Genomic DNA, 18384 nt, shown 5'->3' with positions numbered 1-18384 from the left:
GGATAATAATGATCGTTTTCTCTGAGGAGAGCCTAAAGGGGGTAGAGATATGGACCACAGCTGCCATTCTGTAAATGAGCAAACTCTCCTACTGCAGCCATTTTCTAAGAGGGCACACGGCATGCTCTCAATGTTTCAAATTGTCCAATAGACTTCAAAAGTTGGAGATCCAGGCCAGATGTGCTGAGGTTCCCTTCCCCGTTGACTATTCATTATTTTAGAGGACAAAGTTATTCAATAATATTTTCATGAACAATCCCTTCTCTCATAGACTGCATATTACCTGAGCGGCAAGGAGCGTATTCCACAAATTTAGTAAAGTTGTTGATTGACAGGTAGCATGTGCCCACAACTTCACGTTCAGGTTCATCCTTAGTTGTCCGCCAACTGTACAAGGGGGCACAGGCCTGGTAGGGGAAAAAAATCAGCCTAATAAGCAAAGGCAGAGAGCTCAAGGGTCAATGTATGACATCAGGCCTGCAGTCAACCTTTCTATTGTTGCCATTAGATCAACCAGGACAGGCCCTACCAGAGGGGAAACCCTGCCTTCAGAAAAATTGCTGTTTTATAGCTTCTCCCACAACCAACTTCCTTTCCAACATTTTCATTCACAAGCAAACGAGTTCTTATCCCATCCTGAACTTCAGTTCCTATGAAGGGTTAGCTTTTCCCTCAAGCAGCCAACTCAGGTAGCAGATGTTAAGAGGTAGAAGACAGATATTGAAGTCCATGTGGCCTGCATGGTCACACACACACAAACATACACAAACACACCCTTGCTATCTCTCTGTCTTAAGTTGCAATGGAAAATCTTGTTCCGTTGCGGATGTTGACAAAAGTCTGCTTCTTCATCTGAAGCATCCAAATGTCTTGATTCAGTCTTGTCTAGAAAAATAAAGCCGCTAGCCCAGTAGTGAAATTCAATTTTTTTTTACTACAGGTTCTGTGGGATTGGCTTGGTAGGCTAGGCAGGGGAAGGATACTGCAAAAACTCCATTCCCATCCCACTCCTGGGCCAGGCAGAGGTGACATTTGCTGGTTCTCCGAACTACTGAAAATGTCCACTACAGGTTCTCCAGAACCTGCTGGAGTTCACCCCTGCGGTAGACTCATCACTGGCAGCAATTTTTTAAAAACAGGATGAGTTTGACATTGCTTGTAAGGTGTCTCTGATTAAGGCATCTTCTGATTTGTTAAGCAATATGAGTTCCTGTTTTGGATATAAGTTCTTGAAATGTATAAATACTGCTCAGAGACTTCCCGGTGCAGCCTCTGTGAAAGCTGACAAGTTTTAGAATTGGCTCACAAGCCTCACCGTTGGCAAAACCCCAGCTTGTGATTCTTCCTGGGACTGTTTCTACTTTTTGCTCTCACTTGTTTCTTACAAGAGCAATCTGTAGGCAATCAGACTTGGGAATATTTGATTTCTGCAAAGCAGACTGAAATCAAAATTGAGGAAAAATAATCTACTTACCCATCTTTCTATCTACCTTTATAGTTCAAGCAAACAGATGATAAAGTAAAATGTGTCTCTAATATAATTTTGGGGAGGAACCCAGCGACACCAGAAGAGAAAGGAATTCCTTTCCTTGTACAATGGTGCCAAACCCCAAACCCACATGCTTAAAGAGCCAGAGGCTCTTCTTCTGCCTACCCTCCCCCGAAATTGCCTTTTTAGCTACACCCCTCTTTCTCTTGACTTTAGGGGGTTGGAGAGCTTTAGCAGCAATTTGCAGTGTAGCCAAGTGATGACTGAAGTAGGAAAAAACCAGTGCAATAGCATTCTTGAACCCATGAACCCTTGCAATCAGTGGCAGGTAAAACTAAATGCAGATGTTGATAAATGAAAATATTTTCTAAGGTTTTTTTCTTTTAAAAAAAAAGACATAGTAATCAAGAATCTATTGAATGAAAACCTCAAACTTCTCTTTGAAGTGGCCAGGAAAATATTCTTCATTCCAAATGTCTGCTAGAGGCTTCCTGGAATGAATTGGCATGACCTTCAGTCTTCAGACCCCAGTGGTGGGGTTGAAATTATTTTACTACCGATTTTGTGGGCATGGCTTTGTGGGCGTGGCAGGGGAAGGATACTGCAAAATCCCCATTCCCATTCCACCCCACTAGCTTGCTTTCCAGCTCCATTCTCCTGTTCGGGGCAACAAAAGATCAGCTGGGAGGCAGCGGGTGTGAGGGCAGCCTATTTGCTGGTTCTCTGAACTACTCAAAATTTCCACTACAGATTCTCCAGAACCTGTCAAAACTGGCTGAATACCACCTTTGATTCACACCAACCCTCAAGATAACATAATAACATAGTTGAAAGGGAACCTGGAGATCTTCTAGTCCAACTCCTTGCTCGGGCAGAAATGATATTATTTTTTGTGTGTGTTAAACTTTATAGAACAAATTTGGTTTAAAAAAAAAACCTAGAAAGTGGTGTTAGATTGATGACAATCCCCAATCTCTTCCTCCCTTTGGGGATTTGGATTAAACAGCCTCTCTGCTCACTGCTAGAGGGGACAGGATTTTAAACAACAAGCTTTCTAGGCTTTGTGAGTAGAAAGATTTTGTTCCAAATGTTGGGATCAATAGATTTAGAACAGGATTCTCCAACATTGACAACTTTTAAGACTTTGGGACTTCAACTCCCAGAATTCCTCAGCCAGCTTGTGGACCTCTTGGCTTCGCTCGGCTCGCGGAGGAATTCTGTGAGTTGAGGTCCACAAGTCTTAAAGTTGCAAAGGTTGGGGACAACTGATTCAGAAGAACAAATGTGTGTGAAGGGTGGGTGGGGGGAGGAAAGAGGGGAGGGGGGAATCTGAGCAGGATTCTCCGCAGTCCAAATTGTCAGGGTTTGGATTTCATCACCCTGTACAGACCTGCCCCTCCCGCTGAATAGCACAAGAAGAACAATGAGTGAAATGTATACACTTCTCGGAGTTCTTTCTTTTTAAGAAAACACCACAAGCAGAGAGAATAAACAATGGGCATTATAAAGCCATTTTATACACACACAGGCATTTGCAACAACTTAGATCCTTCCTTATATTGTTGATTGGAAGGCTGGCAGCCTAACACATGGGGCAGCCTCTCTTTTTTTTTGTTGAAAAGCCCTGCCACAAAGGAGACAGGCTATGTGTAATGTAACAAGCAGGTCTTGATAGCTATCTTTAAATATTCAGCTGCTTCAAAGAGGACCTAAGATAACTCTCGTCTCTTATCACAAACAACTGGAAGAGACGCCAATTCCTTGAAAACGGCAGGAAGGCTGACTAGAGCAGGGGTCACCAACCTTTCGGACCTCAGGGACCACTCAATTCATAATTTTAAATCCCACAGACCACCAATATGATTTTTTTAAAAAGATAAATAGTATTTGGTGCAATATAAAAAATGCAAATAATTTTTTTGCGGGCCACCAAAGTTTTCTTGTGGACCACCAGTTGGTGACCACTGGACTCGAGGGTAGCATTAAGGGCGGAAGAACAAATATTTCTCAACTAAATAAAAATGGAAAGGGGCTATCCAGAATCTGCCTAGGCCATCTTGAACACTGAACCAACTTTATAGAGAAGCTTTTCTTAACCCTAATGCTCTCCATATGTGTGGACTTCAATTCCCAGAATTCCCCAGTCAGCATGGCTATTGCTGAGAAACCTGAGCAATTGGGATCATGCCAAAACTGGAAGTCAATGCAATTTGGGGAGAGCAGTCTGGTCTGTGATGGTAATAAAAGGCTGATTGATTGATTGGGAGATCAGAGAGTCACAAGTGGCTTTTGCAGGCTGCAAAACCACTTGCACTTTGGGGCACTTGTAGTTTGCAGCTTTCAAATTCAGGCTGCACACTGGAGTAGCAGCCTGTATTGAGAGGGGGAGGGAAAAACAACAACTGACAGGGACATCCCCAACTGCCTGGTTTTATTTTTGGCTTGTTATCCCTCCTCCCCACTTCCTTCTTTCCATCAGGAGCTCAAAGTGACATACAGAGCACTGCCTCCTCAATTTTGACCTCAAACAACAAACCTTTGAGGTAATTTCCTGAAGTCATCAAAAAGGAATTTCCATGACTGAGAGAGGGCATAAACCTGCATCTCTCCAGCAGAGGTGGGTTCCTACCAGTACAGAACGATTCGACTGAATAGGTAGTAACTCGGGGTGGACACATGACTACACTGGTTCTATCCTGGGCGCTGCCATCTTTATTTTCTGTTCTGTACATACACAGAACAATCTGCATTGAAAAAATGTAAATTTTTCCCTTTTTTAATGGTGTGTGCATGCGCATACCTTTTTAAGTACACATGTGCACGCCGGCGGAGCGTACAAATTTTTTGGGGGCACCGAAACGGTAGTAATGCTGGCAGGGACCCACCCCTGCTCTCCAGCACCTTTAACCATGACATGGAACTGGCTCCTGTCATTCAGAGCTCAGAAACAGACCATCCCTTGATGGAGGCTAGTTCACAAACAAGGACTCATCTTGCCATGAGGTTCAGCGTGGCACATTCCTATTGCTCCCTAAACAGACCATGATCCAGTTCCTGAAGTGCTTAGAGAAATCACATGGGACAGTTTAAAAGAGAGAACGAGCAGTAAGGGGTAATCTGTTTCTACCCTAAAATCACAAGGCAAGAGAGAATTCTAATGGCAGGGCTGGTTGTTGCACCCTGTATTTTTCCTATCTTTGCAGTCTAAACTATGAAGGATAACTCAGCCTGTACAGGCTCCTCTCACCAGTACATGTGGTTAAAAAGAAATCAGCACATACTGGACAACCCCCCACAGTAAGATTTGCAGCTAAGGTTACCGACATGCTGCATCTAGGTAAGATCAAATTTACAAACCCACCAGATCTACGGGATTTGAAAATATATACTTAATGGACATAATTTAGTCTGCTCTCTTAAAAGCAGGATGTATTAAAAGCCTGCTCTTGCTAACTGGATGAGCTCCCGTTTCTTGCCCCAGTTTCTGCCCACCGAACAGTTCAAAAGCATGCAAATGCGAGTAGATTAATAGGTACCACCTGGGTGGGAAGGTAATAGTGCTCTGTATGCCTTTGGTGTACAGCATGCTCCCTTTTCAGCGCTCACCGAGTGCCGAAAAGCATGCACATGCGTGGCACTGAGTGCTGAAAAGGGAGCACTTCGCGCTCGTCTGGGTCGCAACCAGGAAGAGGAGCTTCCCAGGGAGCATGCATGTGACAGAAAATGAACTTCTGGTTTCCGGAGCGAAAATGTACATGGGCCAGCAAGTCTTCCGGTTATTGCTGCGCATGTACACGTGCCAATCAGCTGGCCGCCGTGCATGCTGCTGCCGGAAAACAGAAGACCAGCTCTTCTGGTTTCCGGCACTGCTGCACGCAACAGGGCCAGCTGACTGTTGCATGTGCGTGCATGGCAGAAACCAGGAAGAGGAACAGGAGTGATGCCACATATGCCAGGTAACACTTCAAACACAGGTGCCATAGGTTCACCATCATGGGTGTATAGCCATGCTGGCCACATCAGCCTGGAAAATGTCTTCAGACAAGGCTGGGCTCCCTTGGCCAAGAAACAGAGATGAGCACTGCATTCTAGATCAGACAAACAACTGGACAGGGAAAGCTTTATCCTCTCTCTCTGTCTCTCTCTCTCTCATTCACACACACTTTGCCCCGTTTTACGGCCTTTCTTGCCACAGTTGTTAAGTGAATCTCCGCAGTTGCTAAGTTAGTAACACGGCTATGAGGTTCAGTCTGGCTTCCCCATTGACTTTGCTTGTCAGAAGGTCACAACAGGGAATCATGTGAGCCCGGGACATGGCAAATGTCATAAATATGAGTCAGTGAGTGAGCATCTGAATTTTAATCATGCGACCGTGGAAATGAGGCGATGGTCGCAAGTGTGATGGGCCACTTTTTTCAATGATATTGTAACTTTGAAGGGTGACTATAAGAACTGTTGCAAGTTTTACCTGTACCATGTTTATCAATAGAAAAACTAGCCTAGGAGTTGGCTCAGCCAGCGTTTCAATTTTCCTTTCCTTCAATCATGCCTTTAAAAAAAGGTTTTTGCAACTTAGCATAAGAATAATCTGTACAGGTAGTCCCTGACTTACAACAGTTCATTTAGTGACCGTTCAAAGTTACAATGGCCCTGAAAAGTGACTTGTGACCGTCTGTCAAATGACTGTTGCAGGATCCCCGTGGTCATATGATCAAAATTCAGCTGCTTGGCAACTGGTTCGTATTTATGACGGTTGCAATGTCCCGGGGTCATGTGATCCCCTTTTGCGACCTTCCGACAAGCAAAGGTCAATGGGGAAGCCAGACTCACTTAACTGTGTTGCTAACTGAAGCACCACAGAGATTCACTTAACAACGGTGGGAAGGAAGGTCAAAAAATGGGGTAATCTTTTTGTATTAAAATGGATAAGGATAACAATGAATTTATGTATACTTGATAGAGGATAGGTGATATAATGTATAACTCTAAGTATATATCATAGATATCTTGTTATTGATGAATAAGTTTAATAAGGAAGTAATTAAAAATTGATGGGAGGAAGCTAACTGCTTTGTTAAAGGCAACAGTAAAAATATTGGGTTTCTGTCGTGATGGACTCTTGTGACGAGCCGATTGACAGATAATGGAAGCAGTTAGCTTCCTCCCATAATTGGGGCATACCAGGGGTTGTGACACTAAATATATACCTTTCTCCCTGGCTTCAGCTGATAAGGAGGAGGGCCTGTGGCTTAATGGCTAAAATGTCTGCCTAAGATGTAATATAGCACAGGTTCGAATCCCAGTAAGGGTATGGCTAGCTGATGAGAGCTAAATAGCTTGAAATAGATCTATACTAGTCTCCCTTTATTTATTTATCAGCACAAATATAACAAATGTAACAAAAAGGCAACAGTAAAAAATATTGGGTTTCTGTCTGGATGGTCTCTTGTGACGAGCCGAAGGACAGAGAATGGAAATGTGACCTTCCTCCCATATACACACACACACATACATATGAAGTGATTATTTAGAATACCTTGTTGAAAAATGAAGGAATAACATCTTTGTTCGAATGTATGATGTACAAAGACAATAATGAACATAAGCATACTCGATAGATGATTGGTGGGATTAAATACAATTGAAAACAGTGATATATAAATATAAATAGTTTGTAAATCTTTTTTATATTGTAAAAATATTCAGAATGGGATAAGTGATTATATAAAGGTATATTGTCATTAAACAGACAATCAAGAATGTAGGGGAATTAGGATTATTGAAAAGAAAAAATATATCAATTGTAATTGAATATACGTTGTACAATGAAAGTGAGGTATTTAGTTATACTGGATGGAAAATCTGTGATTGTATATGTAATTGAGAATATGGATGCAAAAACACTTGTAACCAAATGACATGCTGTATGTAATGGATGAGAATTTTTTAAATGTTTTTTTTAATGTTTAAAAATAAAATAAAAAATTTGCAAAAAAAATGGGGTAATCTCACTTATCAACCTAAAATTTTGGCTCACTTGTGGTCGTACGTTGAGGACTACCTGCACTGACGGCCTAACCTGGTGGCCACCCATACAGGTTCAACAATACCCAACTGGAGCAGCAGAACTGGCTGGACTTCCGGGAGCTGCACTTCTAGTACAACGGGGGGGGGGGGGGGGGGGGGGAGAGATCAGATTGGAGAAGGTTGCTCTGCAGTCATCCTTAAAAATATATTTCACCAAATTTTGTAATATGATTTCACCACAAACATCATTTTGCAATTGTAGCCTGAATAACAACGATCGAAAGTAAGACGCCTGGCCTTCTAATGTGAACATGAATTAAACATTAAGGTGGTCAGGGGAGAAGGAGACAGAGAGTGGAGTTAGCAGTATCTTGTCCTTGTTTACTAAGTCCAGCTTTGGTCAAGGAGCTTTGCTCCAAGATAAGGAAGGGCATGTATAATTCCAGAGTTATAAACTTGCTATGAACTGTGGATGAAAAAACTACTATTTCCACACAGTGGGTGAAAAGGGCAAGTGTCTCCAGAAATCAATGCAGCGGCACTGTATTTTTTGTTTCTCAAGACACAGGAAGAAATACTTTATTTTTGGATTTCATCACTCTTAGATTTCAGCTGATTGCACAACATCCAACTATGTGGTTGTCACAACTTCAATCCTCCTGGAGCATCTCTCTTGGGATCAGAGATTCTTGTGCTCCCACATCTATCATCCAAAGCATCTCCATCACCAAAGCAAGCAAGCAAGCAAGCAAAGTCTCTATGACTGAGCTCCAGTTATTTGCATAACACCTGATATGATAGCAGACATGATAGCAGTGTTCCAACACCCCAGGGGCTGCCAAAAAGAAGCAGGAGTCAAGCTACTCTCCAAAGCACCTGAGTGTAGGACAAGAAGCAATGGGTGGAAACTAATCAAGGAGAGAAGCAACTTAGAACTAAGGAGAAATTTTCTGACAGTTAGAACAATCAATCAGTGGAATAACTTGCCTCCAGAAGTTGTGAATGCTCCAACAGTGGAAGTTTTAAAGAAAATGTTGGATAACCATTTGTCTGAAACGGTATTTGGTTTCCTGCCTAAGCAGAGGGTTGGACTAGAAGACCTCCAAGGTCCCTTCCAAATCTGTTATTCTGTTCTGTTCTATTCTAAACCTCCTGCTCAATTATCCATTATGGCAGCCAACACTTACCAAAATGGATTTGTTGTGTGATCGCACCGTGGCTCCAAACCATTGGAGAGATTTAAATTCCATTTGCTCTAGCGTCCCATTGAGTTCTTCCGAACGGGATCCTGAAACACAAAGTATAAATGTGGCCTAAATATGCATTTTTAAACATTTCAATATTCGAGGCACAATTATTTGTCTCTGGTGGGAAAAGAAAACTGGTGTTAGTCTCAAGACAAGAAAAAGTTGTTAGGGTTTAAATACTGCACTAAGTTTTCCTTAGTGAAGGTTAATAAATAAACCAAATTAGCTAAGTTCACACAACACAGGGTTAGAAAACATTTGAGCTACAGTTTCTGCTGTGGCTTTTGTTAAACATATGGTATCTGAGGCCTGGGATCCTGCAAACATTGCACACTAGCACCTTCCATCCCAAGAAAATTGCTGGCTTGAAAAAGAATCAATAAAATAATCCGAACCAAAGCAACCAGCCTCCACCCTAGTATCCTATGATAGACTTCTGCATGAGTTACTAATTTGGCTTTGCTTCCTTAGCTTTTGAGAAATTCTGCCACATCTGGGTATACTAAACCGTTCTGTGCCGAACAGTGCAGAAATACTCAGAGATTATCTGTTGTCTTCCTGCATGATTTAATGCTTCTTCCAAAGACTAAATATTATATGTTCTGTTCAGCAACTCATACAGAAGTTCTATTAATAAGCACTTTCTAAAAGTTCCATTTTTCCAGAAGGCACTCGGCCAATTTTAATTTAGCACTGGGGTGGAGGTGGGGATTGAAGAGGTACCACAGCTGTCAGAAATACCAAAAACCTTGGCCTAGAAATTCTAAACGATGACCTCGATTTTCCTGATAATTGGTGCCGTTGGTTTCAATCCAGACCTGAAAAGGCATCCCTCTGGCTCTGAATCAGAGAAGTTCACTAATATTCCCACTGCTCAGCGCCAAGGCAACAATCCAGAAGAATACAGCAATGCATCTTGGGGTCTTGGAATAAGACACCAAGTTGTCTTTTTCCTCTCTCTCCCAAAATCCCATTGGAGAGTGAATCCAGTGAATTGCTGCAGGCCAGGTGCAAGCAATCGAAAAGGGTTACTAGTTATTTTTGGTCTGGAAAGGCCTTTCCACTTCTCTTCCTCCCCTGCCAAAATTTCTGTTTCATTCTATATAATTCTCTCCACTTCCACCCTCCCGCTTTATTCCAGTCACACCGTTGCCTGAAAAGTTTTTTTTTAAAAAAAAGAACAAGCAAAACCCTTTCATTGTTTATGATTTCAAAAATCCCACAACCCCTGCTCTGAACAGGACTCCAGAAATTCCTTCACTGTTTATTCACAGAGAGGGAGAGAGAAAAAAAAAAGTCATAATACCATATTGTTTTCCATTTCTCCTCCCCCCCACCCCAATTTCCCATTGTTTCCCTTTGGCAGGAGAAGGGAGGGCTCAAAGAAGGGCAAAGAATGGCGGAAGAAGTTCTTGCGTCTCAAAAATGCAGACAACCTTCTGCAGATCCCCACCCTGAAACCCACCACCACAATCTTCCTGAGCTGTCTCACATCTACCATTGCTGTAATTCTCCATCGTGAGATCCAAAGAATCCCAAGTCCCTTAAAACCTTTTCGAGACTCCTGTATGAAAAGATTAATTCTTTCCCTACACCGTGCAGGAGAACGGAGGGCGGGCTATGACCTAATCCAGTGATGGGGAACCGTTTCAGCACCCAGTGCCCAAACCGGAACGCACATGCATGCCTGTTTTTTGGCCATTTTGTGCCATTTTTCAAGCCATTTCCAGGCTGGTTTGGGGGGCATTTCCAGGTCATTTTTGGGTCCATTTTCAGACAGTTTTCAGGCTGTTTTCTGGTGCTCTGGTGTCTGGCAGTCTGCATGTGCATGCCAGAAACCAGAAAAGCAGCTGGCAACGGCACATGTGCCCACAGAGAGGGCTCTATGTGCCACCTCTGGTACCATAGATTTGCCATCACAGACCTAATCTAACATTCACATCCTGCATCTCTGGAAAAGTTGCCAAGATCCTAATAGGGCCCCCCTGACACCTGCCCTGTGCCCCCCCCTTTAAAAAAACCCAGCTGCATTCACTTAATAACTGTGTTGTTAACTTAACAACAGCAGTGATTCACTTAACAACTGTGGCAAGAAAGGACGTAAAATGGGACAGAATTAACTTAACAGAATGTCTCACTTAACAACATAAATTTGGGGCTCAATTGTGGTCGTAAGTATTTTGAGCCATTGCAGCATCCCCACGGTCATGTCATCAAAATTCATATGTTTGACAACTGGCAGGTGTTTATGATGGTTGCAGGATCCTGGGGTCATGTGATTGTCTTTTGCCAACCTCCCAGATAGTTTCTAACAAGCAAAGTTAATGGGGGAAACAGGAATCACTTAACAAATACACAACAAATACACTAACAAATTCACTTAAAAACCATGAGAAAAAGATCTAAATTGGGTATGATTCATTTTTTTTTAAACGCCTTGTTTAGCAATGGAAATTCTGGTCCAACTGTGGTCATAACTTGAGGATTATCTTGGTAGTGGGGCAGTAAGATGCAGCTTGTTTGTTCATTTGCTGTTTATATACAACCCTCTCAGGATCTCTCTCAATCAAGTCAGTTCACTTATGTAAGATGGAATAAAAAATTAGCATGCATCCTAGTAAACTTTTTCAGCAGAAAAATGCAAAAACTGTCATCATGAAAAATGAGATCAAAACCTCTATGCTAAGAGCATTTATGTTAGGCCATTATTCCATGGCCTTATCAGACTGTTGGGAATTTTGGTGTAATTTGTCAACCCAGGCTCAGTTGATACCACACTTTTGTTACTGTGGGGACACCCAAACGATCCAGTGAATATTGAATTCAACATTGATTAGATCTTTTCCCTTCACCTAACAAGTTTTCTGGCTATCCTCTTTGCCTGAACACATGTGGACGATTTGGTTTATTTTGTTTGTTTAATAAATGTGTAAGCTTATATGATTAGGTCAGGTTTCCTACTATTAATCGGTTATAGGAGGCCCCAATTAACAGAATAAAAGAGTTGGAGGGGACCTTGGAGTCTTCTAGTCAACCCCCTGCTCAGGCAGGAAACCCAATACCATTTCAGACAAATGGTTATCCAACATCTTCTTTAAAACTTCCAGTGTTGGAGCATTCACAACTTCTGGAGGGAAGTTGTTCCACTGATTAATTATTCTAACTGTCAGGAAATTTTCTCCTTAGTTCTAGGTTTCTTCTCTCCTTGATTAGTTTCCATCCTTTGCTTCTTGTTCTACCCTCAGGTGCTTTGGAGAATAGCTTGATCCCAGTGGTGAAATTCAAAAGTTTTTACTAGGCATTTTTACTAGGTTCTGTAGGCATGGCTTGGTTGGCGTGGCAGGGGAAGAATTCTGCAAAATCCCCATTCCCTCCCCATTCCTGGGGGAGGGATATTGCAAAATCTCCATTCCCACCCCACTCTGGGGCCAGCCAGAGGTGGTTTTTGCCAATTCTCCGAAATATTAAAAATTTCCTCTACCGGTTCTCCAGAATGTCAGAACCTGCTGAATTTCACTCCTGCTTGACCTCCTCTTCTTTACGGCATCTTATACTCCGGTGTGTCTTATAGTCCGAAAAATACGGTATGTTCTATGTTTAACCTGAGCTCAGAGTGACACAACGATCTGCCCCTTTCCCATTTCATCTTTACAATACAATATAATATAATAGCAGAGTTGGAAGGGACCTTGGAGGTCTTCTAGTCCAACCCCCTGCCTAGGCAGGAAACCCTATACCGTTTCAGACAAATGGCTATCCAACATCTTCTTAAAGACTTCCACTGTTGGGGCATTCACAACTTCTGGAGGCAAGCTGTTCCACTGATTAATTGTTCTAACTGTCAGGAAATTTCTCCTCAGTTCTAAGTTGCTTCTCTCCTTGATTAGTTTCCACCCATTGCTTCTTGTTCTACCCTCCGGTGCCTTGGAGAATAGTCTGACTTCTTTGTGGCAACCCCTGAGATATTGGAACACTGCTATCATGTCTCCCCTAGTCCTTCTTTTCATTAAACTAGACATACCCAGTTCCTGCAACTGTTCTTCATATGTTTTAGTCTCCAGTCCCCTAATCATCTTTGTTGCTCTTCTCTGCACTTTTTCTAGAGTCTCCACATCTTTTCTACATCATGGCGACCAAAACTGAATGCAGTATTCCAAGTGTGGCCTTACCAAGGCATTATAAAGTGGTATTAACACTTCACATGATCTTGATTGAATCTTTACGACACCCCAGTAAGATGGGCCTGAAAGAAAAGGATGAGCCTAATTATCTCAATCATGGGAAGGAGCTGTGACTCTGCAGGGCAGCTATTTGAACTCCCAGTTCAGTCTTTGGCTTCCAGAGACAGAGCTATAATACCTTGGAACTCTATGCCAGTCAGCAGCAACAAGCAAAATAGGATTTGGCACAAATAAAGCAGCTTCACCTATTGGCAGGCAAGAAGAACTTTGATGCATATGACTTTTCAAGCTCAATATTACACTACACTATAAACTGCCTTTCCAGAGATTGCTTGTTTGTGCTATCCTTGGTCCTAAAAATGACCTGACATCCATTAGGAAAAGTTATCTTAATCTCACCGACTTTGTGGATGTGTGGGACTTTAACTCCCAGAATTCCCCAGCCAGTATGAATTCTGGGAGTTGAAGTTCATGCGCGTTAAAGTGGCTGAGATTGAGAAAAGCTGCATTAGAGAGCCGATATGATGTAGAGATCTAAGTAGCCAAGGTGGGGCAGTGGTTAAATGCAGCACTGCAGGCTACTTCAGCTGACTGCAGTTCTGCAGTTCAGCTGTTCAAATCTCACCGGCTCAGGGTTGACTCAGCCTTCTATCCTTCCAAGGTGGGTAAAATGATTGTTGTTGGGGGCAATATGCTGACTCTGTAAACCACTTAGAGAGGGCTGAAAACCCTATGAAGTGGTATATAAGTCTAACTGCTATTGCTATTGTATTGGGCTAATATTAGGGAGGCCCAGGTTCAAGTCTATCCTGAGCCACAAAAACTTCCTGGGCCAGTCATTCTCTCAGTCCAACCTATCTCAAGAGAGTTGTTGTTAGGAACGTGGGAAGAAAAATTATAAGGTATGCCTCCTTGAACTCCTGAAGGAAAGGCAGGATATAAATCTATTGATTTATTAGATTGGTTGTCAAACTCGATCATGTCATGTCACATATCGTGACATTTTTTGCCTTTGTGGAGCTGGAGTGGGCGTGGCCTGCGCGTGACGCACCTGGCCCATGGGCCGCAAGTTTTACAGGCCTGATTTATAGATTCAGACTATAAATCTATAGGTTTATAGATTGTCTATAAACCAGTCTATATGTCTATAAATGTATAGATATATATCTATAAACCAGTCTATACATCTACAGGTTTATAGATTATGCATCTGTAAGTTTATAGAATTCAGTTTGTAAACCAATCTATACATCTAAAAGTACATCTAAACCTCATTTTGCAACTGCCTTGTTTAGTGACTATTCACAGATAGTATGGCGATGAAAAAGTAACTTTAGGATAAATTTTTATATTTACAACTTTCACGGGTCTGTAAAGGAAAGCTGAAGTAATATGGTAATCCCAGTCAGTTTCACTTAGTGACTAGTTCACTTAATGACTGAATTGCGGGTCCCAGTTGTAATTGCTAAACAAGGATGACCTTTATAAATATGTATATATTTCAGTCTACAAACCAATCTCTACAACTGCTTAAAGTTTATAAAGTTAGTCTATAAATCAATCTATGCATCTCTAAATGTAAGATTATAAATCAGATTTAGGTTAGTCCCTTATGACAGAAATACTGGAATTTCAGACCCCTAAAATAATTTCTTCCCACCCCAAAGAAATCTTTGAAGAATGACAGCATCCTGGCCAAAAGGTATACATATAATCCCCAACTTATGACCACAATTTGGATCAGAATTTCCACTGTAAGTTAATATGGTCATAAGATGAATCATCATGCGATTGGCCCCAATTTTACAACCATTTTATTGCTGCTGTTAAGTGAATCCCTGTGATCATTAAACAAATCACCTGGTTGTTAAATGAATCTGGCTTCCCCAATTGACATTGCTTGCAGAAAGCTGGTAGGGAAAGCTACAAATCACAAACACAATAGCAATAGCGCTTAGACTTATATACCACTTTACAGCCCTCTCTAAGTGGTTTACAGAGTCAGCATATGGCCCCCAACAATCTGGGTCCTCAGAAAGATGGAAGGCTAAGTCAACCTTGAGCTGGTGCCAATCGAACTCCTGACAGTGAGCTAGCCCTGCAGTAATGCATTCCAACCACTGCGCCATCACAGCTCGATCACATGACCACAAGATGTTGCAAACACTGTAAATATGAGCCAGTTGCCAATGCCCAAATTGCAATCACATGATTGCAAGGGTGATGCGACGGTTGTAACATTGAACCATCATTTTTCTAAGGCGGCTGTAACTTTGAACCATCATTAAACGAACAATCATAAGTTGAAGGCCACCTCTACCCTCTTCTGTTTTTGGTATCAGCACAAACAAGGAGAATATCAACAAGTACTATTTTTTCCCTACAAGATGATGGGAGAAACACCATATATGAAAACACTCTGGTTTTATTTCTTGATTTTGATCCTTGTGTAAAAATATGAATCTGGACCCCCTCCTTGACAGTTTCCTTCCATTAATCTCTCGCTTAAGGCAGTAAAGTCAGTTAAGGCAAAAATCAGGATCCTGCCATTCAACAATACTTCACCCCCCTCTGAGTTCCACAGGTTCAATCGGTAGCTATTGTTGTTTTTATTACATTAAGCTACCTAGGAAGGAAAAGAGCAGACCTTTGCTGCTAAGCAACCACAGATGGGCAAGAAGAGTGGCATCACACTGAACTTCCTGTTTGCAACTGTTAGTTCACTCAGCTGAGACAGAAAATGAATTGAGAGAATTATACTATTAGGTAAAAGTAAAAAAGTTGAGGTTTGATGTTACTGTCTTATTCCACTGCATCAAAGGGAGTCGGAAGCCAATGCCTTTTCTTTCTTTTCCCCCTTCTTTTCTACACTTTTCCCTTTCCTTTTCCCTCCCCTATCTTTCGCATTATTTGTTTTCGTATTTTTATATTTTATATTATAAGCCAATAAAAAGGGCCACTCGGACAAAAAGAATTGAGAGCAGCCACCAACGGCTTGTTGCCTTCCAAAGGCAACATGCTAAAATTGTAGCTGAAGATGCTGGGATCTGCATTCAAATACATCAGAAGAGGCATCAGGTTGGGACCGGGTGATACCTTTGTGGATTTTCATTTAATGCTTACTTAGCAAATCTGGCATTAGACTCTGAAACGGCATATCAGTTGTAGCTGAACACCCAAAATTTCACTGAGGTCTTAACCACAGACCAAACTTCATGCACACCTTCTCCCAGCTGGAAATGCCTAGGAAGGGAGTCCTAGGCTAATGTAGAACAATTAATGGGCAAGCATTTGTCTGAAATGGCATATGGTTTCCTGCCTAAGCAGGGGGTTGGACCAGAAGACCTCCAAGATCCCTTCCAAAACTGCTATTCTATTCTGTTCTGTTCCATTCCATTCTAATGCTTGCACTATCAAACTGAATGCAGACTTTACTCAGATAGTCAATAATAGAGAAATAGTGTTTGCATCTTATAAATGACAATGAGTGCTGAGTGCCACATCAACTTAACATTGGCATCCAATTATATTTTAAGTCTATGTTGCTGGCACACTTGCTAGGGCTTCATTCCAGGTTAGCGATAGTAGCAGCAAAAGCTGGCTAGAGATGACAGACTTCCAAACATTTGCTTGGTTTTCCCAACAAACCTATACAGCCAAGCTTTGCCAGGCTATTCCCCATGAAATACACAAAAGTGCTCTGAAGTTAAGACTGGGTGGGTGGGTTGTTAAACTACAATTCCTGGCATCCCTCACTATCAACTCAGGATGCCTGAATTTATAGTTCAGCAAAATCTGTCGATGTAGGAAAACCACACTGATAAATAAGATCTAAAACAAAAAGAAAATGAGTCTGGGTGGAATGTGAGTTATATCAGGGCCTGGGAGAGGGGTCTCAAACTTGATTTCATTGAGGACCACATCAGGGTTGTGTTTGACCTGGAGTGGGTGTGGCTAGGGTGTGCATGGCCTCCTGAAACCCTCCATTTTCACTTGCTCCATTTTCACTTGCAGAGGCCCTGAGGGCTGGTCCTTCGCTCTTCCAGGATGATCCCGCGGGCCAGATCTAAGCACTCTGCAGGAGGGATGCGGTCTGCAGGCCTTGAGTTCGACACCCCTGGTCTAGGATATTGAACTGCAAACTTAGAAGGAAGAACAGGCAGGTAGCTAGCCTTCCCCCTGAGATCAACCCAACTTACTTTTGGTGCTATCAAATCCAATGGTTGTGCAGCTGTTGTTACCAAGATGCCAGGGACAATAGAAAACTGCACCTTCTTGCGTAATTTCTGACTGGCCTGTTTCAGCCTTGGGTGCCCCGACAAGGATGCTGCCACTGAAAGGAAAAAGAGACAGGAATAAGTAGGGGAGGCCAATCCAGAAACTCACTACAGTAAAGCAAAGCAAACCTCTTCTGTATCTTCTTTTTATTGGAAGATTATTACCAAGAAATTCATCTGCTACTGATAGTGTGGCTCTTCTGTGTATGTTAGTGCAGGGTACAAGGGACCACAGGCTGAGTGATGCCAACTATGGCCAGCCCAACCATTAGGCAAAACTGAACTAGTAGTTGCAAAGGTTGAGCAACATGGAGAAAAGAATAGAAGGCATCTTTCGGTGCACACCTTTCCTGGCGAATAAAACAGTGTTTTCAGAAAACACATCCATACCCCTTTTAATCCCTTCCTCCTTAAAGCAATGAGAGTCAAACATGTCATACCTCTTTCTTTCTCAATAGCTTTCTTTAGGATGCATTTTTATTGCCCCCCCCCCCGAAATGGTGACAACTGAATATATATATAAGGAGAAGGACCTTGTGGCTTAGTGGTTAACACATCTGCCTAAAATGCAATACAGCACAGGTTCTAATCCCAATAAGGGTATGGCTAGCTGATGAGAGCTAAATAGCTTGTAATAGATCTATACTAGTCTCCCTTTATTTATTTATCAGCACAAATATAACACACACACACATATGTATATGTATATATCTCCATCCATCCCTCCCTCCCTCCCTCCTTTCCTCCCTCCGTCCCCCTCCCTCCCAGCATAACTCTAGAACGCCTCAAGCAATTTCAACCAAACTTGGTACACAGATGGCTTAGTCTCTGGAAACAAATATTGTGGGGGTAAAATACCCCTAAAACCCCTCAGGGTGTGTGTTCTGTTAAGATACAGCCTGTTGTGCCTTAAAATGGCTTCTACTGTACTGCTGTAAAATGGCTTCTACTGTACAGCGCAGTGGCGTTGCCATGGTAATGGCTTCACAGTACTCCACAAAGAGACTTCTTCTGGTAAGGGAGAAAATCCAACATTGGAAATTATGTTTGGTACGGACATTTCCCCCCTATAAATAAACACCTGGGCAATGCCGGGTTATCAGCCAGTAAGTGAATACAAATAAATGTGAGAGCAATATTTTTTTAAACTGCAGGATTTGGCT

General features: G+C 42.2%; 1 protein-coding gene across 1 annotated transcript in view; it reads right to left on the bottom strand.

The window, feature by feature from the left end:
* ITGA5 (integrin subunit alpha 5) overlaps positions 1-18384 on the bottom strand; it is a 93531-nt gene that overhangs the window by 47992 nt on the left and 27155 nt on the right. The window contains exons 2-4 of the mRNA XM_032210304.1: positions 17144-17277; positions 8704-8804; positions 284-407 (exon numbers count right to left, since the gene is read on the bottom strand). Of these exons, the coding sequence (XP_032066195.1) occupies positions 284-407; positions 8704-8804; positions 17144-17277 (359 nt within the window). The remainder of the gene's footprint in view (positions 1-283; positions 408-8703; positions 8805-17143; positions 17278-18384) is intronic.

Source organism: Thamnophis elegans, chromosome 2 (genome assembly GCF_009769535.1).
Source record: "Thamnophis elegans isolate rThaEle1 chromosome 2, rThaEle1.pri, whole genome shotgun sequence".
Classification (NCBI taxonomy): domain Eukaryota; kingdom Metazoa; phylum Chordata; class Lepidosauria; order Squamata; family Colubridae; genus Thamnophis; species Thamnophis elegans.
The sequence above is the reverse complement of the archived record's forward strand: the minus strand, read 5'-3'. Positions and strand labels throughout refer to the sequence as shown.